The 25993-nt window shown below is 39.7% G+C and overlaps 2 protein-coding genes across 3 annotated transcripts in view; one reads left to right on the top strand and one right to left on the bottom strand.

The window, feature by feature from the left end:
- Positions 1-3202: 3202 nt before the first annotated feature.
- PDCD10 (programmed cell death 10) lies at positions 3203-14783 on the bottom strand. Of its 2 annotated transcripts, none has more exons than XM_003209222.4 (8): positions 14642-14783; positions 8513-8725; positions 7700-7753; positions 6512-6629; positions 5815-5941; positions 5387-5465; positions 5018-5100; positions 3203-4223 (listed from the first exon to the last, which is right to left on the bottom strand). In XM_003209222.4, the coding sequence occupies exons 2-8, from the start codon at positions 8606-8608 to the stop codon at positions 4142-4144; spliced, it is 639 nt and encodes a 212-aa protein (XP_003209270.1). In that variant the 5' UTR covers positions 8609-8725; positions 14642-14783; the 3' UTR covers positions 3203-4141. The 2 variants fall into 2 exon arrangements, with proteins under 2 accessions (XP_003209270.1, XP_010715264.1); XM_010716962.3 differs by having other exon boundaries at positions 14629-14772.
- Positions 14784-14930: 147 nt separating this feature from the next.
- The window catches only part of LOC100551319 (neuroserpin), a 38691-nt gene continuing 27628 nt past the window's right edge, over positions 14931-25993 (top strand). The window contains exon 1 of the mRNA XM_003209221.3: positions 14931-15031. The gene's annotated coding sequence lies outside the window, so the exon portion shown is untranslated. The remainder of the gene's footprint in view (positions 15032-25993) is intronic.

Raw genomic sequence — 25993 nt, 5'->3', positions numbered from 1 at the left:
TGAAGCTATCTCCCCCTCCACACTGCCCAAGCCTTTGCTAGGACTTGGGGCCACCCGTACGTCCCACAGCACACGTGCAGTGCCTCAGCCATAGCTGGGTGAGCATTACAGCTCATGAGGACCATTTTGCACTGGCTCAGAAATGAAGTACTACGTGTATAAGATCACATGCAAGCTGTAGGGAAGAAGAGCGGGGCAGAGACACTGAGGAGGGACAGCACTTTGATGGAAACCCTTCAATAAGCCAAGCCTTCCTTCTCCACCTTGGAGGACAACGACTCCTCTATTGTAAACTTCAAGTCTGTGCTACAGCATGAGCAAAAGTTGTTTCATGTCAGCTTCAAAGGGATCAGTTTAGCATTCCCTGCACCTCTGTTCTCCCTAGATAAGGCCAAAACCTTGGGACTGGCTATTTTTAAGCAGAGTAGCCCAGGATGAGATACAACTGGTACCTCATCATACACTGAAAGGCCAAGCAAAGAAGGGAAAGAGAACAAGATTAGTGATTTCTTCATCGTAAATTAAATTTATAATAGGTATTTAATTTCAATCTTTGGAGGCTCTATGCCCCTTTCATCCTGTTTTAAAATGCTATCTAACAAGAAGAATAAGGACAAGGAAAATGGCTTTAGAACAGAACTTGATAGATTTATGACCAACATCATATGGTAGCTGCTTCTGAATTTCTGTAACGAGATGCCAAGGTTATGACCCAGGAGCATCTTTCAGCTGTAGTACCAAGGTTACAGCTCATTAGTGGTTCTCTTCCCAAAACATGTTTCCTACTAGTTTTTTTTGAAAGCAAAATCTGCCCAGAAGAGAGAAAACCAAAACCCTGAAGTGAAAACCCTGGAGTGAAAAAAGACAGAGTGAACAAATGCACTGAATCATTACACGAAGCTAGAAAAGTTCCCACAGCTCACAAACAGAATTTGCCTGCAGCACCTGTTTTCAGAAGGCACTGCTTAGTCCTGCAGAAAGACAGCCAGACTGAGCATGGCAGAGCAGTATTCTCACATGGAACAGCCAGTGCCTAAACCCAGCTAAGCAATAATCACTGCTGTGCCAAATGTGAGGGTTGCTATCTCACACATTCACTTACATTTATCTCCCTCTCATTCTTTTAATAATGGAATCATCTGAAAAGAAATTTGTGGCAAGCTTGTCTAGACACCCTTTTCATCCCCCACCCAACTCAGAGAATCATACAGTCGCTTTGTAAAATACAAAGATCAGATAACACCTGCAGAACAAACAAGACATGTTTTCCTTTGTCATACAGCGAAAGATTTGAAAAGAACACGAAAACAAAACACTTCAGTGATAACCTAAGTAAGGTTGTATGAAAAGATAATGGTTAATCAAAGCTGATTCTAACCCATCATCTTACTTACATCAGACGATGGCCTGACATCAGGCCTCAACCAGGTCTTCCATGAATATCACACCCACATCTGTACTCCAGCTCAAGATGAAGCTCATTTGGAAGCCAGGCACCTGCCGTGCCTTACAGACTTCTAAACCAGACATCAATCAATCCAAGCCTTTCAACATTTCTGCAAAGATTAAACAAGCGCTCAAGACAATACTTCTTTACATCATTAATGTACAAAATTTTATTCTGCACGTTAACAGTATCATATCAATTATAACCCATGTTCACAGTATAAATTTGCTGGCAGGAATCTGCAACAGCTGCTGTATTGGAAATCCTAAGGAAAGGAACTTATCTTAGCTGCTTGAGAAACTTGAAGATAAAGTGCAAAACCACGATGCAATTCTGACAGACATGCCCTGACTGGTACCCAGTGAAAGATAAAGCTGACTTCTCAAAACTACCAGATATGCATTCAGTGCACATGACAGAAGAGTGACCTGATTTAGGTTTCCAGGTTTTCACACTACCAGGCATAGATGGCAATGAATAACTTCACACTACTTTAAAGGTTAAAAGAACAACACAATGAGTTTACAAATAAAACAAAACTTTGACTACAATACCTGAAGTGTAGCACTATCCCAGGCATCTTTACCCAATAAAGGTTTTAGGACAAACTGATGAAGAAAAATGCTTATTTAACAGCTTCTTTGATTTTAATGTTAAGGTGTTAGTTAGCAAGATACCTTTGGGATCCAAGTCATAATATATGCATATATTTTCACCTGTACCTGCAGGACAAGTGCATAAAGTTCATCATTCAGCTGATGAGACTGCCAGCTGTTCCTCACTCCAAATCAATAAAAACCCTCAGTTTTATTAACTAGATCCAGTTCACTGGAGGTAAACCAAGCTTATACGTGTCTCTCCTTACAGCCACTGTACAGTTTTCCCCAGTACCAAATGCTACTTCCAAACCAAGCACTAAAAGCTGTGACTTTTTCCTTCCTTTTACCTAATTATTTCTCATTATGCCCTTTGGAACAAGGACTTAAGCTTACATCATTCATTTTAATTCCAAGATGCAAATCTAATGACTACATTCAGCGAGGCAGGCTGCCTCCCTCCTTCCTCACTCCTCTCTTCTGCCATCCAGTTCAGCACACCACAGTTAAAAACTCTTGTTACTCATTAAATGAGTTGTAAAGAATAGTTTCACCATGTTACTGAGCTCAGCTTGCTAGTAAGCACACAGTGTCTCAAACAAAACCACCCTGCACAGCAGGATTAAGGACCTTGTCCTGCTTACAGCCTTATGCAATCGTGAAATTAACATACATCCCATAGAATTCATTTTTACTTAATACTCTCCCTCACATTTTGTATTATTTCACTATAATCAGTACTTCAGTCAAAGAACACTTCCACATACAAGCATGCAGGGCTATTTTAGAGGACAGCAGCTACCTAAATGTTTTCTTTTTGTAGATCATTTAAACAAGCAAACAATTTCAAAGACCCATCTGATGTACTCTGCTTGAGGCAGTTGCCCCAGATGAGCTATAGTGCATCAAATTACTGTGGAAGAAAACTTGACCACATTTCCTCATAAATGAAAAATTAATTCTGCAGCAGTTGTGTTCCTTCAGTGTCCAGCGATCCTCTTGCACCAGACTTCTGCAGCTTTACAAATTGCTTCATGTAGGAATTCACTCCACAAAGACTTCATGTATTTCAAAATAAAATAAAGATGCACTTCAAAGGGAAATGCACAATACTGTTAGAAATTGCCAAACACTCCCATGAAATCACACCGACAAGATATCACTCTGTCAATCAGTAGTTCTTTATCATCAATACAGCAATATTTTTCCAATTCAGGCCTCACATAACTTAAGTCCCCAGCAAAAGTTGCCTTATGGCATAAGAATAACATCACTTCTGGAAGACTTATTTCTCCTCCTCCTTCCCAAAAGGGTACCCAATATAAAAAAAACTGTCAATACTTAAATGTAAATATATGCAGATAAGAGTAATCTCCTTAAAACCACAGAATAGTAACAAAAACTGTTAACTTACCATCAACAAAAAGATTAAGAAGCTGGATTTCGTTTGTATGGAAAAACAACACACACCTCGCTTCTGAGGTTCTTCATTACTATGTCAAAGACACTTTAATAGAATTGTTCTGGTATTCTGATCTAGTATCCGATCACAGCCAGAGACCTCCCTTGTAAGGAAAACCCCTTATTTTGTACTGATTTGGACTGCCAACTGGCTTCAATTTTTCAATTTAATGAATACTCTGCAGTTCTAAAAAGATGAGTTATGCTTTTCTGTTCACATACAAAAAGACAGTCTAATAGATGTAAACTATTTATTGAATATTTGCCACCAATATTGTTAAATACATCATCTCGCAGTTTTCCGCTTTCAAGTTAAAATGTCAGAAACAGAACACCAAATATTTACAATTCTTATAAGGAATGTTACATAATGACACATTAAGGCGTAAATTCTTTTGGCTTATAATTCTGAAAAGAATGATAATAGCAAAAAGTGATGCAAAATCTTCATCGTGAGATTATGATTAAGCTACAATGTTTTACAAAAATATGGTGTAAGATGGCAATAATCCCATTCAAAATCCTGCATTAGGCCCCTCAAGAGAGGCTGATAATTTATACAGTCAAAACTTTAAAATTTACATATAAAGGTACCCTATCCACCATTGAAAAGTACAACTCTCAACATATACAGTTTTCAGGCCACAGTTTTGAAGGTCTGGAGTATCAAGTTGGTTTGATGAATTAGTCGGTTGGCACTAATGAACACATTTATTGCCCTGTTAGAAAAAACAAAGATCATGTTTTAGTCACCTTTCAAAGAATGCCATTCAGTAAATACAGAGTTGAATCTGGATATCTAAATATATTAGCATCTAGGGAAACTGGAAGCATCTTGATTTACTAGCATACTATGATGTACCTGAAGCTTACAACTGGCAAACACTTATGTGCATAGCTTTTTCTAAGTCTATTGGCAGGAACTTGAAAAAAAACTTTGTTTCTTGATTACACAGTTCTAGGGTTTTAAGTAACTAAGGAAGTGCAGAGCAGATGATCATTACATGCCTGTTCTTTTCATAGCTGAACATTTGAATCTCTGATAATCTCAGAATTAGAAACTTTTTACTCAAGTACTGAGCATGCAGGCACTTGAAAGCAACTTCTTATTTCAAACGCATGGGGTCACTGAGCTTTCCAACTCAATGACACCTGTAAGAGTGGCTATTTTATTTAGTGCTCTTCCTTCCTCATGCAAACAGGGTATCTAAGCCAACATATTGTTCAAACAGATGTAAATTTTTTTTTTTATTCCACAAGGAACACAGACATGACCTGAAATTTTCTGCAATACTGATAATACCTGAGGCACTGTAAAGCTTATATCTACAACACACAGCACAGCATTTGCTTCACGTAGGGCTGAACAAAGCTGGTCTTTCTCAGTATGTATGGGGTAAGTGCATAACAGATACAATTCTTGCCCCATTTTGTCTTATTTTCCCCCAGTCACACCAGTTACGTAAACAAGACCTTTTCACTGTGTATAAACTTAGTACAAAAAGACACTTACTTTCCATCTTTAAAATAGGTTTTCAGAGTATCGCTGAAACTTTTGGAGTACTTTACAAACTCTTTCTTTTGGTGCTCAAGTGCCTAAGGAAAGAAAAACACCAAGAAGTCTAAGCTGAGATGCTGTTGTGTACACTGTAACTAGAGAGAAGAAAATATGTATTACGTAGATAAAGGAATAGGTTTACTGTGGTGATAGGTTGTTCTTTTCCCATGTGTTTTCTTTTTTTAAAAGTCTTCCTACAGAACTGTAGAGAATTACCAAACACTGTCATTGACCAGTTATGCTCTCCTATTCAGCCTTTGATCAAAGCAATATACTTCCTCTTCTATTATTAGAAATATTGTATCAAAAAGTTTTTTCACATACCCTCCGGTTCTGGTATTGGTATTTCTTGAAGACATTATTTACTGTGTCAAGAAGTTCCTTTATTGCACTGGCGATGTCCCTGTTTGACAATAAAAAGAACTGTAATATCCATAAGCTATCCAACTCATAGAAATTTAATCCTCTTTTAACAGTGGCACAGAAGGTATTTCAGATAGGATGTAGAGAAATCAAATACTAGAAAAGTGACATGAACTTAACTTGCTAATTACTAATTTGAATTACCATCTACTAACATGAGGATTTTTTTTTTTAAAAAAAAGTTCAGCTCTGTTCTCATTTCTACATATGAGAAACTCTCTTCCAATGGGAACAATTTTGCTAGCATCTCCCACAGCATTTGAGCATTCAGTTCTAAATGCAAAGTTAGGCCCCTCAAACTCCATAAAAATATAGAATATTGTACATACTTGATTGTCTGAAGAAACCTCACTCTGTCATTGATCTCATCTGGAATCTTACTAAGAATCTGTTTAAGTGCTCGTGCCTTTTCATTCAGATCTTGGAATTCTGGTTCTGGTCTTTCAATCATATATTCTAATAAGGTGGATAAATGAAAAATGCCATTAGTTCTTCATCCACAAGTTCCCACTGACAGCTTAAATAAAACATCACAATACGCACTAGCATTGCCATGATGGATTTCAAGGTATTAACAGAAGCAGCCCAACAATAACTTTTCTTACTCAAAATTGGAGAAAGAATAGAGCCCATTTTTATTTCTAAGTAATGCTGACAACATTACAATAACCAAAGGCAATATTACAGGAATTTTAAGCCTACTGTATGTTGCTCCCCTGTAAGTGTAACTGATGCTTTCAATTTCAATTGAGCAGCAAAAGGTGAGCTTCCCACACAAACAGTTCAAAGCATGCTTTTTTTTTTTTCCCTCTTAGTCAAGTCTGGGGAGTTGAGGTGGTGGGACTTTGTTTCTTTAATGTTTCCAAAACAGGTATTCAGAGAAATAGCTATTCCTACTATTCAGCATGGTTGAAAAAGAATCTACTAAGAAAAAGTAAACCTCTTCTGAAAAGAGGCAGGGCAATGCACGTTCTCATTTAGAGTAGAATGAAGAAAACCCTTATGCAACACGACACAAGGTATTACCTTCTACATCATCTGCTGCCATACGTAGGAGAGACTCTGTGAAGTTCACATCCACACTTTTTTTCTCCAGAATTTTCATAATAATGTCCTGTGTGAGGCCTGGATTTTCTTTTTCAGCCTGATTGTAAGAAAACTTACTCTTAATGCTTTAGAAATGCAACCATAATACTGCAAGCACAAAAGCAGATTTTAATGCGATTTGCTTCATACACCAGAGAGTTCCCTAGAAAATTTTCTATATTTTTCTTGGGTTACATCAGTAGTTTTCTATGAATGACTTTATCAATAAACCCTTCCTCTCATTACAATTCTTACTTAAATTGACAGTAACTACTTTATGCTGTTGTATTCCTGTCCTGTAACATTAGCAGTGTTCACAGTACCTGTTTTGATAGCACAAAAATATTAGAGTGTGTTTGTTATGAGTTAGAACTACCACTTCAACCAATCTCAGTTTCTCTGTTATTTGTATTCAGCTTAGCTCCTCAGCATTATCTGTAAAGAACATTTAACTTGGAAGAGTTCTAATGGAGAATTGTGACTGCTCAGGCACACTAAGTGGAGAAACAGAAAAGCACAGCTTGGTTGTAAAGCTCAGTGTATCTTGCATGTGTGTTTATTATTGCTTTTGCTAAAAGAAGTCCAAAAGATAGCTACTAAATGTATTATGGAATCATACTTAAATCTTCATTCTTTAAGAATATATTAAATTAAAAGAAGCATTTCTTCAATTTCCTGCTAGATCTAAGTAAATGGAAACACCAAATACCAAACTTATCTTTCATCCACAAAAAAAATCCCCTACTGATCTTATAAACTGTTTTCCAAGCCTGATACATTCCTAGTTCTTCTAAGCACTTATCATACATTATCTGGTCCTATTAACACTGGATTTGTTACCTCTATTTGCTGTTCCATCCTCACTGATTTATGTCACTTTTAAGCTTTCATACAGTGTAGACAAAGTAAGATTGTTTAAAATTGCTCAGTATACTTAAATCATTCAGAATACTAACATGTGCACATGTTCCAAACTTACAGACCATGCAATTGTACACTCATTTTTATTGAATATTACTGATCATAAGGATGCATTCCTCAAACACTGTAATACAAGGAAGTTCTTTGAAGTTACAACATGTTGTTTAACTTTTAAATGCCCATTCTTCAACACAAATTACTTCTCACCTTAATAAAAGCTGCTCTCAGTGTCTGAGCTGCAGATAGATTTACTCTTTCTAGCTGCAATAGAAGTTTAGAATTATTAGCAATTTCAGTGTTACCAGAACAGATCAAGTAAAATACTTATGCCTTGCCTTGCATGTCCCAGTGAAAGAGAGGTACTGACAGAGGAAAAAAGACTGATCTCATCTGAGGGATAGACAATATGAAGTACGATCCAAACAAACAGCAATGGATATGCTTTGCTTTTATTCAGCTTGCAGCAGAAATCTGACAGAAGACTTTTGAGAACATCTTGTCCATCTCTGATAATTGCAGAGACGGAAATATTCTAGTCAATTACAGCCATTAGCAGTAGAAATAAATGTATCAGGCTGTTCACAGGTACGTGCTACACCGTGCGTCACTTCTTGTCACATAATGCACAAGTTCCTAATGCTACGTCAGATCTGGGAACATGAGACTGAAACAGCTCTGAAAGCAGCCTCCTTTACAGCCTTCCTCATTTACAGGGATGAAGGGAAAAAACAACACCAAAATGATCATTTGAAAAGGAACTGCATGGTCAAGTCAAGTCTTATTTACCTGCATTTTTGCTAATATCCTCAGCAAAACCTAATTAAAATAATATCAGGGCCAACATATGTAATAACTTTTGAGAAGCTTGAAACTGCATTTATTGGAAAGAGGGGTGAAACGATGCACAGAAATAAAGTGGTGTTAAGAAGTTCTCACTGTCAAGATAAGCAACCTGTTACTGCAATCAGACTTCCTAACACGAAGGGATTACTATATTTAAAGCAAAAGCACGCAGCTTACCTCATTAAAAACAGGGTACATAACAGCATAGAGTGGCATGGAAACCATAGAAGTGGTCTCTGTTTCATTCTTCATCTCTTCCATTGTCATCCTCATTCAAAGTCCCACTTCTCAAGAAAAATGCTATAGAAGCAAAAGACTCCTCATTCACTGAAATGTTTCTTCGTTCTCCTCGTCGTGCAAGAATATTTGAAGAACTTGAGAAAAGTTGTCCTTATGTTGAGAGGAAAAAACAACCACAAACCAACAAGTAGTTATGAATGCTAATGACTGATTACTGCTAAAAAACACAAAACAACATCAGTTCCTGCCCAGAGTGTGGGAATTATGAGTTTAAGCAAGTACAGAATGGCTGCTTCATGCAATTTTAAGCTCCCAATTCTAATTTATCAAGCAAGCAGGTATTTTATAGGAACATGCTGCCACAAAATCCTCACTGCAAGTTTCTACGTAATTCGTTTCCCTACAAGTGATTTCACTCAATATACAATACAAAAATTGTGAATACTATATCTTTGTTCTTATATAAGCAAAAGTCTTAAGTCATCTTTCCACTCGGGGTGTGTCAACAGTTATGCTAACTGAATGGAAAATTATTGTTCCAGTAACTGAACCTTGGTTTGGAAGTTCTCCACCCAGTCCAGCTCATCATGCCCAAGATAGCACAATCATTGCTCAGACACAGAAATTAAGAGGGGAAAAAAGGAAGATGGCTGCCCCACGGTTCGTAAGAAATCTTTGTAGCAGACTGCTAGATTTTGTGTTCAATAAGTTAAGGTTTTGATGATATTTTACATATCATCGAGTTTAAGAACCTCATGCCCACTTTAGGAATAAAGATGCAGATGTTTTTATTTCTTCGATTTTCTCTGTTTTTATGTGCTATAAGAGTTTTTTCTCTCCCAGGAACCTTCAGACATCCAGCATTTGTATGCCCAAGTACCAGATTTTACTGATATTTTAGCAAGTGAATAGAGTGACATTTTTAATCAACTATAAAAACTACAGCAAAATCGATATCACTTGGCAATATTTTGAATGGGACAAAACATGCTAAGACACTTCAAGCTATATTCCTCATTCTGCTCTGCACAGGCTAGAAATCTCCCCCACACAACTATTTAAATAACAAAACATTCAATCTTTTTGCCCAGGGCAAGTACATAGAAGTGAAGTTTGTTATTGACTCAAGTAAACACACAAGGAACACTGATGGCTACAAATACCATGCATGCCTCACATGTGCATGTGACTGGGCAGTATGAATACACCCCAAGGTGACCATACTCAGGAGCAGGTCACATTACAGAAACAGCCAACAGTTGGGAAAGCACATTAAGAAGAAATTAAATGTAAATATAGAAACAAGAGACAGTTCTTCATACAAACTGTGACATGGATTATCTATTGCAAAACCTCCTATTTTTCCTCTTATTGATTCAAACCTTCAGTGTGAGACATAAGCAGACTCGTGTAGCCACAAAAGGCTCACTGGGCCCTTATAAAGGTATGTACAGCTCTGTTGGCATGAATGGTATTACAGATCAAGACTCACTTATTTTCCTGCTTACTGCCTACCAGCAGCTATTTTACATACATTCAGCAACAACATGGAAGAACACAAGTGAATATTCATCACTTCCCCAATGGGAACATCTTTAAACCACTTGTTTCCAAGTTACACAAATTGATGCCAAGTCTACACCCATGAAGGGGGGGAGGAACTCGTCTGAACAAGTTTCCTCCACCAGTGCAAGTACAAGCTGTCCCATTTCTTACACATGCGTACTGCTGGCACCAGCAACTCTGCCATGTCATGAGCAGGGTGGATGGAGAGCTGCTTGCTTTACTCTTTAATTCTGTTTCTGGAAGCTCAGTAAGATAAACAGTCAAGCAAGACAGCACACAAAGGAGCATCACAGAAGACAGCATTCATAGATTGCTGCAAGTGCTTATCCAAAATATTGTGCTGTCAGAGTAAGCTTTTCAAATAAGTAACTGAACATCACTGAACATCACCCAAAAGATTTTTGATCAGAAGCAGAAGGGCAAAAAAGGACAAAGCAAGCATTAGATATAGTTATTGTGTTTTTATGGGGTAGCAGTATCCAGGAAGAAAATAAAATGTTAACTGAAATGATAGATTTTTATGAGGATGAAAACCTATTGCACTGTGGGCTACCATGAAAGACTCATTTTCTGAAGAGCTATAGGCTACTGTTCCTAATCTATGGTACCATTAAACACCCCATATAAAAACAATTATACATCATCTATTACCTCTTTAGCAGACACAGACATTCCTCAAACAAAGTAAACCAACCCTGAATTCACATTATCACAGAGGACTCGAGGGACTGAAGACAAGAGGTATTTTTTTGAGACTGAGGACAAGAGGTGCTTTTAAATACACGTGCACACAAAAAAAAACAGGCAAGAACATCAAAGACTTGTTGGCAACGTCAGAAAAAAGTCTCAAATACAATTTAGACCAAGCCCCCATCATAACAGTAATTAAACCCATTATTTAGGTGAATTATTAGATAGACCAGCAGCCCTCAATAATGCTGTTGCTGTGTGGGGCTTTTTTGACATTCAAAAAAGCTGGAATAAGATCCTATGAATAGGTGATCCATCCTAACACCACACTGTCACATGGGATGGAAAACCTTGGCAAATTGCTGTTAGATGCAAAAAGGGTGTTACTGAACTGGCCAATCTCTTAATTGCTCTGAGGGAAAAGACAGGAGAAATTAGGATACACTGTAAGAGTTATGGGAACAGACAGACTGCTAAATAACATCTACATAAAAGATTTTTTTTCTTTACACAGCAATCCCACAGATTCAAATGTAGCCTGTTCACCAGCATGTGTAATTACAAGTCATGCCTCACCCCTATCAGATGAAATCAATCATCAGAGAGAAGGAACAAGATGGATACAGTGAATGTACAGAGAATTTAAATTTGAAAACAACACTAAGATGCAAGCTAATATAATCCTGTCTGTTCAGCATTAAGCCATCAAATGCACCAAGCTCTATTCCCAGAGAATAACTAATATAGAATCTATTTCCACTGTCAATATAAAACTTACGTTATAGCCTTTAATGTTTCAGCACCAAAAGATTATCCCAACTATTCAGTAGTCACAGAAAAGGCACATTTTAGATGAATTTCAAAGAATTCTGTTATAGACTTATCCCTCCATATTCTCCCAATGAGATTTTCAATCACTCAATTGAACTGTCCAGGAGAAAAAAAAAACCCTACATTCAGATAAACTTCCTCTAAAGCAAAAAGGATAAAAAGAAAGGAACTCCACATTTTCCAAAAATGTACAGCTACTGTTATCAGTGCCCAAGATATAAGCTTGTTTCTCTCATCTATGCTATTTTCTGACAGGCACTGAAAATCTAGTAGCAGAATTTAAGACCTACCTAGCAAGAAAACAACTAGGAAGGGCAGAAATTTTCCCAATCTACCTCTGCTCACTGGTCAGCGTGAAAACAAGCAATTTATCTATGAAAGAAAGGCTTTTGTTACATACTATCTTTTGAAAGAGTGTTTTTAGAGAAGGCAGAAGCCTCATGCTTGCAACTTATAAAAACCTGGAAAATAATGGAAACATGAAGTACCAGCTGGCAGAATTTCACTCCTCAGCTATATCACCTACCTATACCACTGATGCTGTCTCTATTCCATTCTCAAGGCTCCATTTACCTCAGATGTAGAAAATCTTAAAGCATTCATGCTATTTCTTTTTAAGCCAGCTACTAAGAGGAAGAAGGCCTGAGGCACTGATCTACCTGCACGATTAATTTAATGGCTGGCTTTTAGGACAGAACCAGAAGTTACAGTTCTGCTCCTACTAGAAAGAGATTATCCTCACTACCAAGAAGTTCTGCTCCACTTCTTGTAGTGAGGATTCAAGAAAGCTGTGTTAAGAAAAAATCTTCCAAGATATGAGTTATCAGAAAAACTTATTTAAGCTCAGTAACAAAGATTGGAGTAAAAACAAACAATTAACTTGAGGTCTGTCAGAAGCAAAGATCTTGGCCTTCATTTGTAAAACCAGTGTGCATGGCCAATATGCTGTTCTAACAATGTATGTACCTGTGTATGTACCCTGTATAGCTTGGTACCTTCAAGTTTCCCTTATTAATGGTTATTTAAAAGTAACTAAAAACAACAAAACACCCCATCAGGATAGAATCCCCATCAGGATAGAAGTTACCTGCACAGTATTTCCAATTATAGATCATAATCACTCCCCCTACAACTTTGACTGTATTGTACAAAGCTTAAAGCCTCTGTGCCTCGGATACTGAGCTACTTATCTTTTTAGAGCCTGGGTTGTGGACAGGGTAGTTGAATTCACTGAAATTGGTATCTAGAGCAGCTGTGATGATAACAACTTGCACATTCTAAAATAACAACTTGCACATTCTAAAAACCAGTAAAGACAACAAGAAACTTAAAACAGGCTGCCTACTGTACAGGTTCTGGGTTCTGCTGATTCTTATACTCAGCAGCTTCACTCAAGAGATGCAAAATGAATATTATCAGAAACTAGCACTGAAGTTTAATAAGCATCTTCAATTCGCCAAGAACAAACATGCACCTCTCAAACACCTGCATGCACATTTATTGCAGCCACTTCCAGGTGAATTCACTCTGACAAAGCATAACTGCTTGTACATTTTTTTATTGTGAGGCCAATTTGTCTGACTAATTCAAGTTGCACAAACAATAAACTCAAGATGCCTATTTTTAAACAGTTACTTTAAAAAAATCCAAACCTTCTGAAATCAGGCTTACAATACATTCACAAAATACAAATTGTTTAATATGCTTTAATATAAATACTTTGTTTTTGAGTCTGCCTATCACATGAGAAACAACAGCTGCCCAGACCAGGCCCTAATTTCGTTTGTTAGCCCAACCAACAAATAATATTTGGTTTTCATAGAATGGCTTAGGTTGGAAGGGACCTTAAAGCCCACTCAGTCCTAAGCCCTGCCATGGGCCACCAGCTCAGGCTGCCCAAGGCCCATCCACAGCCTTGGGCACCCACAACTGTAGACAGCAGTACCAGGACCTCACCACTCTGAGCCAAGAATTTCCCTTTAAGTCCTAACCAAAAATCTCCCTTTTATGTTTTAAAAGCCCTTCCCCCGTCTTATCACTACTGACCCACATACTAAGGTGATTTCTCTCCTGTTAATATGCTCTCCTTAAGTACTAAAAGGCCACGAAGAGGTCTCCCTGAGCTTTCTCTTCTCCAATACAACACAGAATAGCAAACACATGCTTGCTTCTCTTTCAAGCTCTTTTTCTTCTCGTCAGGAAGTTGAAAGTAAAACCATTCAGATGCTATTGCCCTATCAACCACTGACAGATAAGCCACAAACAGTTCCAAACACAATAACACACTGCAATGGATAAACCAGCACTCAGCAACCAGTCCCTCTGATAACAAGAACGCATCCACCTGCCCCAAGGCTTCAGCAGCATACCCGTGCCCCCTGCATGGGCAAGCCTCAGGAAGGCAGGACGCTCATCACTCATCAATCACATAGTAGCACCAACACCGGCCAAAGCTCGGTGCTCACAGGGAGCTCACAGGCACTTTCTCTCCTCCCCCTACCTCCAGGGTCGGCGGAAGGCCCTACCTAGAGCGAGCCAGGCCCGGCCCTATCGGTGCTGTTCAGCAGTGCGAGGCCAAGCTACAAATACGCAGCAGGCCTAACGCAGCCGAGAACGGCCGAGGGGCAGCAGGCGGGGATTACCGCCCTGCCCTTCCAAGAGGGCCCCGAGCGAGAAGGACGAGGACAAGGACGAGCCCTCGACCGGGTCACTCCGCTGTTAGGCCGCTCCCGCAATAGGGAGAAAAAGGCCGAGACCCACACCGCGCTCACCTGCGGCGGACGCTTCTTACGCCTCTACCCAGCCCCATACCTGAAAGAGTTTTACGCTTTTAACATAGCGCAACCCGAAAGGAAAAGCCAGGCCCTACACAAGCACACTAATGATCCCCACCCTCTCTCTTCCTCTAGGTACCCTTCTCCTCTCAACACCCAGACTAAGAAAGAAGACGAAGCAGCTCAGCTCACCTCGCTCCCTTACCTTAGCTTTCCTCCACCCCGCAAAGCCCACAGAGCTCCGAGGGGCTTCTCCGCTGCGCCGGAAACCCTACGAGGAGGAAGCGTCTGCCGTGTTACCACACACCAGGCGTTGTCCGGAACTAACCGGCAGCCCCGTGGGCCCTTGGGATTTGTAGTCCGCTCCCCGCAACTACAAAGCCCACAATGCAACGCGGCGGCAAAAGGGGCGGGTGGAGGGGAAAGAGGAGGAGCACAGGGCGTCCAATCAGAGCTCGGAGCTGGATAAGTGGGCGGAGCCTAGGCGGGGCGGGGCGGGGCGCGGCGGGCATATCCCAGCGCAGGCGGCGGCGGCGGCAGCAGTTCTCACGGTGGAGCGCGGAAGGGGGTGGTGTCGAGCTTCTGTGTTGAGCTGGTGAGTGCTGTTAGTCTGCTGTTAGTCTGCTGTTAGTGGTGCCGGTGTTGCGGTTGGGGCTGTGGGGGGGGGATTGTGGTTCGTTGTATGTGTAGCGTGAAGCTGTGCGAGGTGCTGCGTGAGGCGCCTGGGGTCTCTGGGTTGTGAGGGATGGAGAGGAACGTTCGCGCCGTGCTGACTGTTAGCGCCTGAGGGGAGGCGGCGGGCGGTGTGGGGAGCGAGCAGAGGTGGGAGTAAGGAGCGGTAACGCAGTCGCCTGTTGTCCCAGTACCTGCTGCCTGTCCACCTGCGTGTGCCATCCGCTATGCTGCGGTATCCTGATGTTCTATCTCGGCTGTGGTGTGAACGCGGCGGAACGCGGTTGCTACCCCAGCCCTGTGCTGAGGTGCTGGGCTCGGTGCTGCTCTGTAGGCGTCCCCGATGTGGGCTGTTTGAGAACCGTCGCCTTACTTTCTGTGTTTTCTGTTAAGTGTGCTATTGAGAAGCTCTGAAAATCAATTCTGGTCAAAGCGCAGCTCAGTTCTGGGTTTGCTCCTTCATTCCTGATGTTTCGGTGTGCAACTTTTCCAAATTCTCTTTGACTTTAACGAGGTGTGTGGGTTTTAGTGTGAGCAGGTGATAAATGGGTAAATCACGGTGCTCCTGAATGCCGGCTACATCTCCTTGCAGCACCGAGGTGTTGAAGTGGGAAGGTATTGACATCTGTGTGTGGGAGCAGAGCCTTGTGTGTGCTACCCATGCATGGTACCAGTGCCCACCATCTGCACGTAGGTAAGGGAGGATGCTGGAAAATGAGTGTTGGATTTGTGATGCTTTATTATGTGCATGGAATGTTTGTTTGGATTCGTCAGTTATTTTCTTTCTTTTTCCGATGCGATCAGTGCTTCAGTCCAACAGCAAACCTTGCTGATTAGTTTAGGTGAGAGACACCGAAATGTCATAGTGTGGGTTGAGGTATATATGTCTATGATATTTTCACTTCTTGGTGGCTTTAAAACAAAGTTACAAAGCTGCAGTCCTGCTGGTGCTAATATTTTATTTGAAATCATAGCATTAATAATACTTTATAATGCTTTTCTAGATTTTCTTTATTTTAGCAATAAGCTGTTTCCTATTTCATTATTTATACAGCTTTTTTATTTTTCAGAATGGTAGCTTGGTTGAGTGTGGTGAGGAATGACTGTTCAGGAGGTGAGAGTAGGGAGGAAAGGCTTTTACTTTGAGATGCGTTTTGTCTACAGAATTACACAAAGCAACTATGAGGTAACAAAATGTGATGTCATGTGGCAAGGTTAATCTGGTTTAGGTTTTAAAATTTGTTTGACTTGCTCACCTCATTAATTATTTTTAGTCAATAGTTTCGTCATGTGTATACAAAAGCTTTTATGAAGCTACTATTTGTTTACTCACATTTTTCTGAAGCTATGAGTTATCTGTTGGTCTATTGAAATCCTTAGTTACTGTGCTGCTGGCTTAAGTTGATTTTGAAAATGGCCTGCAATTAACGTACCTGTTAAGTGTCTTTGTTTCTGTTGGAACTTATGGTTGTGGTGTGCTTCTTAAGATGTAGGTCTTCTGTTACCTTCTCCTCTTCCAGTCATAAAAGAACATGTTCAGACAGTCCAGCAGAGCTCCAGGAGTGTCTGAGTGTTCCATCATTGTAATCACACCCAACGCTTATTCTGTAGGTGTAAATGTCATATGTTTACCTGTCTCTTAATTCAGCTTCTGTTGCATTACTAAATGTAGCAGTGGGGAGGAGCTGGTGCTGGTAGGATTCTTTGCATCAAGCTCTAGCTATTCCAAGGTCTTCAGAATGTTTTCCAACCAATGTATCTGCATGGTAACTGTTGACTCATGGCCTGAACCACTGAGCACCTGGGGAAAGGACCTGGTCAGCCCTTGGTGCGCAGGTGAGGGCATTTCAGATGTGTAACCAGAAGGGGTTGAGCCTGGCTGCACCTCTTCTAGACTTCATTGAAAGGCTGAGTGCCACTGGGGAAGGATCTCAGTTTGGAGATTACTACCTTGAGGAGTTTTCCCTGTGAGCTGAGGTCTTTAGAGATGGGTGAGCGCTTTTCCTTTGCAACACCATTCCATTTGCATTAGTCCCTTTGCTACTATGCTCCTGTATTGCTGTTCCACTGCACTGACCTTTCTGATTGTTACACTGTCTTACTAGTTTCTCCAACTGGAGTTTTGTTGCTCTTCATCTATGAAGACACATCTCCGATGTGCTGGAATATCTATTAAAGTAACTTGACAGTCCATGTTCTGTGCAGTCAGTACATTACTTTGTCTTTGCAAAAACACTGAACATGAATTAACAGAGTCTTCGTAAGTCCTGTGTTCAGGACTCTGGTTCTCTGTGGTTAAAAATATTTTAAAAACTGGCATAGGAACATGGATTTAAAAATGCCTGATTTTCTTTGTTTTATACAGTCGCTTCCCTTTGATGTAGGAGGTAACCATTAATACTTAAGGTGATGGGCAGATATTAGGGATAGACATCTACGAAGTAAGCTGTTTAGTGGTTACTTTGTACCTTTGAAGACCAGAGTAGTTGATTTAAATTTGGAAGCATCTTCAAAATAGTTGGGTTCAATTTCTTTTGAATGTTTTTAGTCATGTGTATGTCAGAAGATTAGTGATTTTTGTTAGTGACTGGATAGAACTAAATATAAATGCAGGTAAGATAATCGGTGCATCCTGTTAATAAAGCTATGCGGTATTAATAAGCCTCAGTTTTTCCTGTTTATCTCATACACAATCCATTTCTTGTTGCTCCTTCAGCTAAGCCAGCAGTGTGTTTCTGTAGCACAGCTTTTAACAGCAGCTGACCCTCCCTGGTAGGGTGGTCATTGTCTGGCATTGGTTGGCAGGGCAGCAGTGGTGTTTTTATGTCTGCTTGTGTTTTGGGTAATTCTGAGCAGCATCTCCTCTGGTGACCTGAAATGTCTGATAAGAAATTGTTCTTAAGTGGTGTGATAAAAATATCAACTCTAAGGTCGCGTTCTGCTTTGTTTAATATACTTCAAAGCTAATGATTATGAGAACAGCGGAGTGTGGCTAATGTGATAAAAGCTGTGTGAGTTATCCACATTCTTCTTGGTCTTTTAGAGTCATTGCAAAGCAGCTGTAGTTATGAGATGGGGAAGAGAATGTTTTGTTGATACAAGCTAATTAGTTAAATATGCACCTCACTTTTGGTTAATAAGATTTGACCTTTTGTATTGTGAAGAATTTTTGGTTTTGTCAAGTGTTTAAATATGGTAATTCTTCAAGAGTATTTTCTCAGATCTTGAGACTATTGGTTTTAAGGGGGATATTGATAGTTACAGGTAATATTCCTTCTGGAAGCAATTTGAGCAGTGTGGTTGTGCTCAGTTTTAGCCAAATAGCTGCCTATTAATCAGAGAGATCTTCCTGTTGATTTGGTTGTTCTCCGGCCTTGCAGTTTTTCATCATTTGTTACATCTAAACTAATAATTGCTTAATAATATGAAGGATATCTAATCTGCTGTGCATGTCTGAGGAAAAGTTTGACCTCATGATGACTTGAGTCTGGTGGGCTGCAGGCTTCTAGAAAAATCACTTCTATCCAAATAGAATTTGTGCTCAATGAGGTTTCCTACTTACACAAACAGAAATGCTTGTTAGCTAAGAGTGATCTCCTGAGTCCTTCAGTTCCTGAGCTCATTTGTTTTCACCTATTTTGTTATCTGAGTGTCTGTCTATGGAGTGGGCTTGGGGTTTCCCTTGTATGAGAAGGGCGAACTAGCACCTGCTTTCCAACTTCTTGTGACAATGTATTTAAGATTTGTTTTAATTCTGGAATTGACTGAATTTTGCTCAGATACTACAAGCACTAATTAGCTTCACAATAAAATAACGTGCCTGAATGCTTGTACCAGATGTGAACTACGTCTAGTGAGCTGCTTGAGCAGTGAAACCATTCCAGCCCTTGGCTTGCTACAGAACTTTAGAGTAAGCTGGAGAGCTTGGACATCCATTTCATAATTTATCTTTTAACTGACCTTGGCGTGTCAGGGTAATGTTGGAGGCACGGGTACTACTGAAGTCAGCCTGTCTGAATTCCTCATGATCACTGAGGCACTGGAGACTGCCTCCTGCCTTGACAATAGAGCACAATGCTGTTTTTCAGTAACAACCATTCCTGTCTAAGGTAATTCTCGCTGCCCCAGTTTTCCCTGTATGCGTCTTGGTTATATAAGTTACAGCTACAAAGAAAATAGGTTTAAAGATTTAAGATTTCTTTCCTTTTTTTTAATTGGCAAACTAAAACTGCCCTTTTGGAATGCTTTTCTTTCCACTCCTAAATTTAAAGCAGCTCTTTGAGCATTTAATGATCGGGTATTTCACATCACAATTTGAACTCGCTGAAGCAAGTTAACTTCTTTCCAAAAAACATTTTATCTAGTTTCTAAACTATTTAAAGATATTAATCTAAACCTATGCCCAGACAGTGAGCTTACTGTGAAACTCGGTTTTCAACTTGAGATCCTTTGGGAGTGAAGGGAAGAGGGGTAGGTCTTCTCAGTGTTGTGAGTAGTGGTGAAGCCCACAGGTGAGTGATGTCCGTATCAGCCAAGGGGAGTGAGAAGTGGGGAGGAGACAGGAAAGCCAAGTTAGTTTTGCTGTAGATATGTCAGCTTGTTGACTTGTTAATTTCAGGTTTACTCAAAAAGCAGGAGGAAGAAATGCTGATGTCTGCAAAAATGCAAGTTATTAGTGGGAATCAAAAGGTGTCTAATGATTCTTACAAGTACTCCAGAGAAATAAACTTCTTATTAAATTCTAAGGCACTGTAGTGTAGTAACTGTTTTTTTAAAGCATGTGTACTTGCATATGGTAACTAAAAACCTCTTTATTAAGTAGCATTGTTTGTTCACAATAACTTTACAGGCAGCAACTTTTTTATAACGAAACAAAGCTGACTCAGTGCTTGTAAAATAGCCTCAGATAATATTTGACAAAAGTGACATTTGAATTGAAGATAGCAGAATAGCCTTTTAGTTTAACACTTTATAAACCTCTCATACTCGCAGCTTAATGCGGAAGAGGACCTTGTTTGAACACTATGCGTGCTTCTATACACCTCTTATTTTTTTGTCCTGTGACTCCGTCAGTGATTGTCCCAGTCAGAACTCATGAACATGTATTCCATGTTCTCCCATTTCCATCTGTCCTGAGAGAAGTTATTCCTGAAGGCCACATAATTAAGGATTTGAGAATATGGGAATAGTAGTGTATGAGAGTTGGATAAGGAAGTGTTAAAAGAACACGCATCATCTATCAATTGTAATATAATTGTAGGAGAGTCAGAGCTGAGGTCTTAAATGAACAGTTTTGGTCTTCTGTTGCTATGATTGTTTTCATACTACAGTAATGAAATTGACTTTTCTTTGGAGTTAATAGGAAGGATTTTGTTGCTATTGGTATGAACAGGAAATAGTTTTTGAAATATACCACCTGATGAGCTTCCCCTGAAAAAGCGTTTAAAATGTCAGGAATGAGAGAATGGCTGATATGTAACTACTTCCTCTGCTCTGCAGCTCCCAGGGTATGGGGCAGGTATGCAAAGAGCATCCTTAAATGGCTGCTTGAAATTCAGCAGGGCGTGAGGAAGCATTGCTAATAAAAGAATGTCTGAAGGAATAAGCAGCATGGAGCCATTGTGGTGCTTCGTGGCTGCGGGTGTTCCTGTTTGTCCTGGGGACAGGTTCTGAAGTCACATGTCTCTAATGTCTGAAAGCAGCTCCTCAGTTCACTGCATGCTGCAACTATGCTTGTTCTCTCCTTCCCATAGGAGAGCCTTTCATTAGTCCTCCCCAGTATCTCTGAGGCAAAGAAAATGTCATAGTAGCACAAATAAGCATGTGGATTTGGAAGCTTTTGGGGTCTCTACTTGCACAGAAGCTACTCAGCATCATCAGTAGCTGGCAGTTTCCATCTGCTCTCCCTGTAGTGCATGCATTGAAATACTGAAGAAAGCAGAATACTAGTTTTACGAGGAGATGCTAAGGAAAAACAAGCAAGCATGTATCTAATTATGGATGATATGCAGCAGCAGGGCAGGTAGAAAGGTTATCCATGGGAGTGAGTAAGGAACAAGGCGGCTAAGTATATTTGGGGCACTTACATGCAGGAATCAATGTCATTGTTTTTTCATGTGTGAAGGAGCAAAATGTGTGTACAGTACCAACACATGGTGTATGTCTGAGTTTGATGCATCTTCATACGTTGAGTGCGAAATACCATTTTGTTTTGAGAGGACAAGCCATTGCTTGGTCATAGGAAATAAGTTATTGAAGTGATAGGTGTATCAGACTGGCAAGCATATGGCCAACGCTTTATAGTTATGCTCTGAGTAGTCTCTGTGCACCCTTTGATTCCTCAGCCCATGTGGTGTTAGTTTCATTTGACTTTTTCTGGGAACCTGATCTAGTGGATGGGCACCATGCCCATGGCAGGAGGGTTGAAGCTATATAGTCTTCAAGGTCCCTTCCAACTCAGTTCTGTGATAGATATTTTTCAACAAGAAAATATTCATATTTGCAAGGAGAATCAACCAACATAAATTCAAACTTGTATATAACAGTGGTTCTGAGGAGCTATATCTATTTTGTATGGATCATCTTTATCTGTAATGAAAGCCCTGAAGAGGAAGATGTGTTGTATCCATTGCTGCTTTTTTTGCTTCAGCATTGGTAGAAATGAACTGATATTTACTCCTCATTTCCTAAAGGAGTTTCTTATTAATTGGAGTAATCCTGTACTTATCTCACCCATAAGTTACTACTCAATTACTTATCAATAAATAACCTAGTTCTGAAGGAAAAAAAAACCCTTCCTTGCCTATAACAAAGGGATTTGAAAACAAGTCAGTCTAACAATGTGTATTTCTCCAGTATAAAATGAAAAAGGCACTTCCTAACAAATTAAGTACTTACTGTCAGACATCTAAGTATTAATTTTTTAAAGGTATATTTGAATGGATTTAATACTTCAAACAACGTTGTGTTATCTGTAAGATGTATAAGCAACTAGGTGGCCTTTATTCATCAAGTATGATTACATTTACCACTCTGGAGCATCTTGCTGTAGATCTTGAGATATTAGGTGATTCATATTACTTTAGGGGCACGTGGTGTCATCTGTTTCCCATTTTTAATTTGCAAGTCTTTCAGTACAGAGGTTGAATAACACTGTCAGAAATTTACAGATTAGAAGTCCGAGATACTGCTTGAAGTAGAGTTGTTTTGCAATGTCTTGATGCATTGTTCAAGTCTATTAATGATATTGGTTATGTTCAAGGAGGTAGTTGGATTATCAGCTTAAGTGAATGCTGTATTGCCATTTACTCGTTGGGAAAAATCCAGTGTTGAGTCCCATTTCAGTCAGTAGTGAAAACACTTTAACCTTCTGGAATAAACTGTTCCATCCTTGAAGTCTTGCGGGACTGTGCCTATGACAGGAGACATTAATATGAGATGTCCATCTTCTTTGTGCTTAAATAGGGTAGATCTCAAGTCAGTTCTTTCAACTAGACAGCACTTTATAACTACTTCAGAGCTCATCAGAGGCAATGTGCTCTGTATAGTTTGCTTCATGTGTGAATTATTAAGGCTACTGAAAATGTTCAGCTGCTGTGCTACTTTTATATTCTTATATTTTAGTTGGTTGACTACAGTAATAAAAAGTTTGACTGTTTTCTAACTTACTCAAAATAACATTAATTAAGACATGGCTATACCTTCTCCCTAGAGTCAAAGTATAATGTTCAGCTGGCTGACTTGCATGAATAATCCATCACTATGAATCATTAATTTAAAAGACAAGCTATAGTAATTGATGTCTTAATACAAGCTATGAAAATACTTAGGGAAATCACTTATTTTTCCTTCATGGTACATCTTTAATTTGGTTCAGAGTGTTTTCTGGTCTGAGTAGTGCTGTGCTGTAGCCCCTGAATCAGGTTCACCGGTGATGAACTGTTGCAGTGATAAAAGTAAGCACGTCAAAGGCTGTGAGTTTATTTTACTGGAAGACTTGCATCTGAAGGTAACTCAACAAACAATTCATGAAGTTCTTGTAGTTAAATTATGCCGAGGGCTGCTCCAAAAGTAATGCCTCCTGTTGTATTATCGTGGCCCATAATTTTTGGAGGTAGGTGTTGGTATGGCAGTAAAGGCTGAACATCTCCACCTGATATTCAATTACATTTTGTTGCTATGAGGCAGATGGCAGCAGAGTGGCAATCTGACAGAATGGTTTCTGACATGGAAGCGCGTATGAAGCAAAGGTGTGTCACTGAATTCCTCCGGGCAGGAGAAAATGGCATCCACTGGCATCTACTGATCCCTGCTGAACACTTCTGGAAACCAAATGGTGGATGTGAGCACGGTGAGGTGGTGGGTGAAGTTTCAGTAGTGGGGGCAGCAATGTGAGAGAGAGGCTGTGTTCTGGAAGGCCAGACAGGCATGGCATGAGGTGCCTGTTCATCACCCATGAAAATGCTGGGTGGTGCCTATGTTGAAAAACAGCGTTGCATAGCTGCCCGTTGTAGTTCCCATGAAATTCATGAGTCATTACTTTTGGAGCAACCTATGCATAACCATTATACTTATATGTCAAGGGAAGTGTTACTAGTTTCCTTTGTGGAATTTCATCCTATAAATGAAATGCTAGGATTTCATCTCTATTATTTACCAGTCTACAATTTTGTTCCAATTTATGATGGGTTTTTTTACCTTCAGAACAAGGAAGACTGTCAGTATTTTAGTAGAAGTAACTTTGTGGTGTTTCAGTAACAGTTCAGAAGCACAATATCAGTAACACAACAAAGGCATTGTGTTGCTGAGGTACAAGCATCAAGCTACAAGCAAGTTTTTTTTTTATATTATTACAATCAAGGCACTTTGTTCCAGTATTTCTTTCACTTGCTGGTCTCTTATATTTGAAAATATCCATTTCAGATCTTAGTTTTCTGTTGCTTCAGCAACCAAGGATGGTTAGACATTCTTTGAACTGCGTTACATTATTGTTGGTAGAAAATGCATGAATTTCATCTCAAATGGCCTGTTTTTATGATGAAAGGAGTAATATTAAGAACTTAGTTGTTTGTGTATATGTACATCTAATGGTATTTATACCTCTTACCATTGTAAATCTTGGTAAAGTTTAGTTTCATAAACAATGAGTTCATTTAAGCTGATGGAAGACATTTCAGAGAAAAGCAGCGTTTAATGAAAATAGTGGTCCAAAACTTTGCCATCAAATGAAGTGTTTATGCTGTGTTTCAGTGATGTTTCTTCTAGAAACAAAAGTATTTTTCTTAATCCATTATCTTACTAGGCCTTTCCTTGCCCTCCTAGTGCGCAGTAATAATGGTGACAATTACCAAAACTCAGTGAATCATGGAAGGCATGTTTTAAGCTGTTAATTTCTGTATGGGGATGCAAGTCTTACCTTGACAAATGTCTGCTCCCACCTGGCATCATTAATGTTGTATTTAGTAAGTATAGCAAGTATGGAACTATTACAGCTCTATGTGCAATGATCTGTTTCTTGAAGGGTTAACAGACTCTGTGAGTAGGGATGAGACCATTCACACTGTGGGATGTATTGGGAACCCGTAGAATGGCTGTTCTGCAGTGAGTAACTAAAGTCTGTGCTTCCAGCAATGCTTCGCAACAGCTGCACTAACTGCAGGAGGTCTGTATGAGGCAATGTGTTCTAGTTGATTGTTGGCTAATGAGTTTGCTGAAAATATATTGATTGAAGATTACTATCTTCTGTCTGTTAATGGAACCGGATGGCACAAATGGGGTCGAAATCCCCTGTTTGGAGGTGCAGCTGCCCACCTCAGCTATTAACACTCTAATTTAGAACTAAACTGAGGAGGGCTTGAAAATGGAGATACCGACAGGCACAAGAATTTTGGTTAGCCTTCTAATTTTTCAAAGCCAAGCTAATTATGATGAACCTAATTTTTTCATGTGTGTGCTTTTACCCACCAATGTAAAATGGTAGATGCACATGAATCATAGCCCCATGTTTTGTATTATAGACTACTATTATACTTCATAGTAGGTCAGAACTGAATATTAACTTGCCATAGGATGTCTGGGATGGAACACCTATGACTTGCTGAAAATTGAGCAGTTGTTCCTAGCAGAGTAGACAGTAAGATATCGACCCTCACTTTTCACTGTGTGTATTGTAACATGTTGATAACTTTGTAAGGGATTGGAGTTGTCAAACTACAGAAATCTTTCTGTAACAAAAGTTCAGCTTTCAAGCTACAGCAAGGGAAATTCAAGCTGGACATTAGGAAGTATTACTTTTCAGAAAGGGTGGTCAGGCACTGGAATGGACTGCCCAGGGAGGTGGTGGAGTCGCCGACCCTGGGGGTGTTCAAGGAAAGACTGGATGTTGTGTTGAGGGACATGGTTTAGTGGGAGCTACTGGTAACGGGTGAACGGTTGGACTGGATGATCTTTTAGGTCTTTTCCAACCTTGGTGATTCTATGATTCTATGATTCATACTGCCCTGGGGAGACCATACAGATGCGAACCAGTGAATTCTTGGGTGCTTCATGTTTGCTTTTGGTCATGTGAATGGTTTCAGCATTTACATTCAGATCTAATGTAATCCAGCCTTCTGTGTGGCAAGCTCTGAGGGAGCAAGATTAAATCCAAATCAGCTCTTTATGTGTGTGTTGTTTAAATGGCCCATCATAGGGAGGGTACTTGGAACAGCATCAGTTCTCATAAACACGAACTACTGAGGCTTGAATAGTGATCTTCACAGCCAAGTTCCAGCTTCTAGAGACAGCTTGAATATTGGACTCTAAGCTGAGCTGTTTGGTCCATGGTGAGCCAGGAGTGATCTATCAACAGCTATAGGTCTCAAAGGCCAGGATAAACAGCACTGTT

This window comes from Meleagris gallopavo, chromosome 11, assembly GCF_000146605.3.
Source record: "Meleagris gallopavo isolate NT-WF06-2002-E0010 breed Aviagen turkey brand Nicholas breeding stock chromosome 11, Turkey_5.1, whole genome shotgun sequence".
NCBI lineage: Eukaryota > Metazoa > Chordata > Aves > Galliformes > Phasianidae > Meleagris > Meleagris gallopavo.
The sequence above is the reverse complement of the archived record's forward strand: the minus strand, read 5'-3'. Positions and strand labels throughout refer to the sequence as shown.

Coding starts and splice junctions, on each gene's coding strand:
- PDCD10 (XM_003209222.4), bottom strand. CDS start 8,608: ATGAGGATGACAATGGAAGAGATGAAGAATGAAACAGAGACCACTTCT. Junction 6,630..7,699: donor TGAGAGCAGCTTTTATTAAG/GTGAGAAGTAAT, acceptor TCTTACAATCAG/GCTGAAAAAGAAAATCCAGG. Junction 4,224..5,017: donor ACCTATTTTAAAGATGGAAA/GTAAGTGTCTTT, acceptor TTTTTCTAACAG/GGCAATAAATGTGTTCATTA.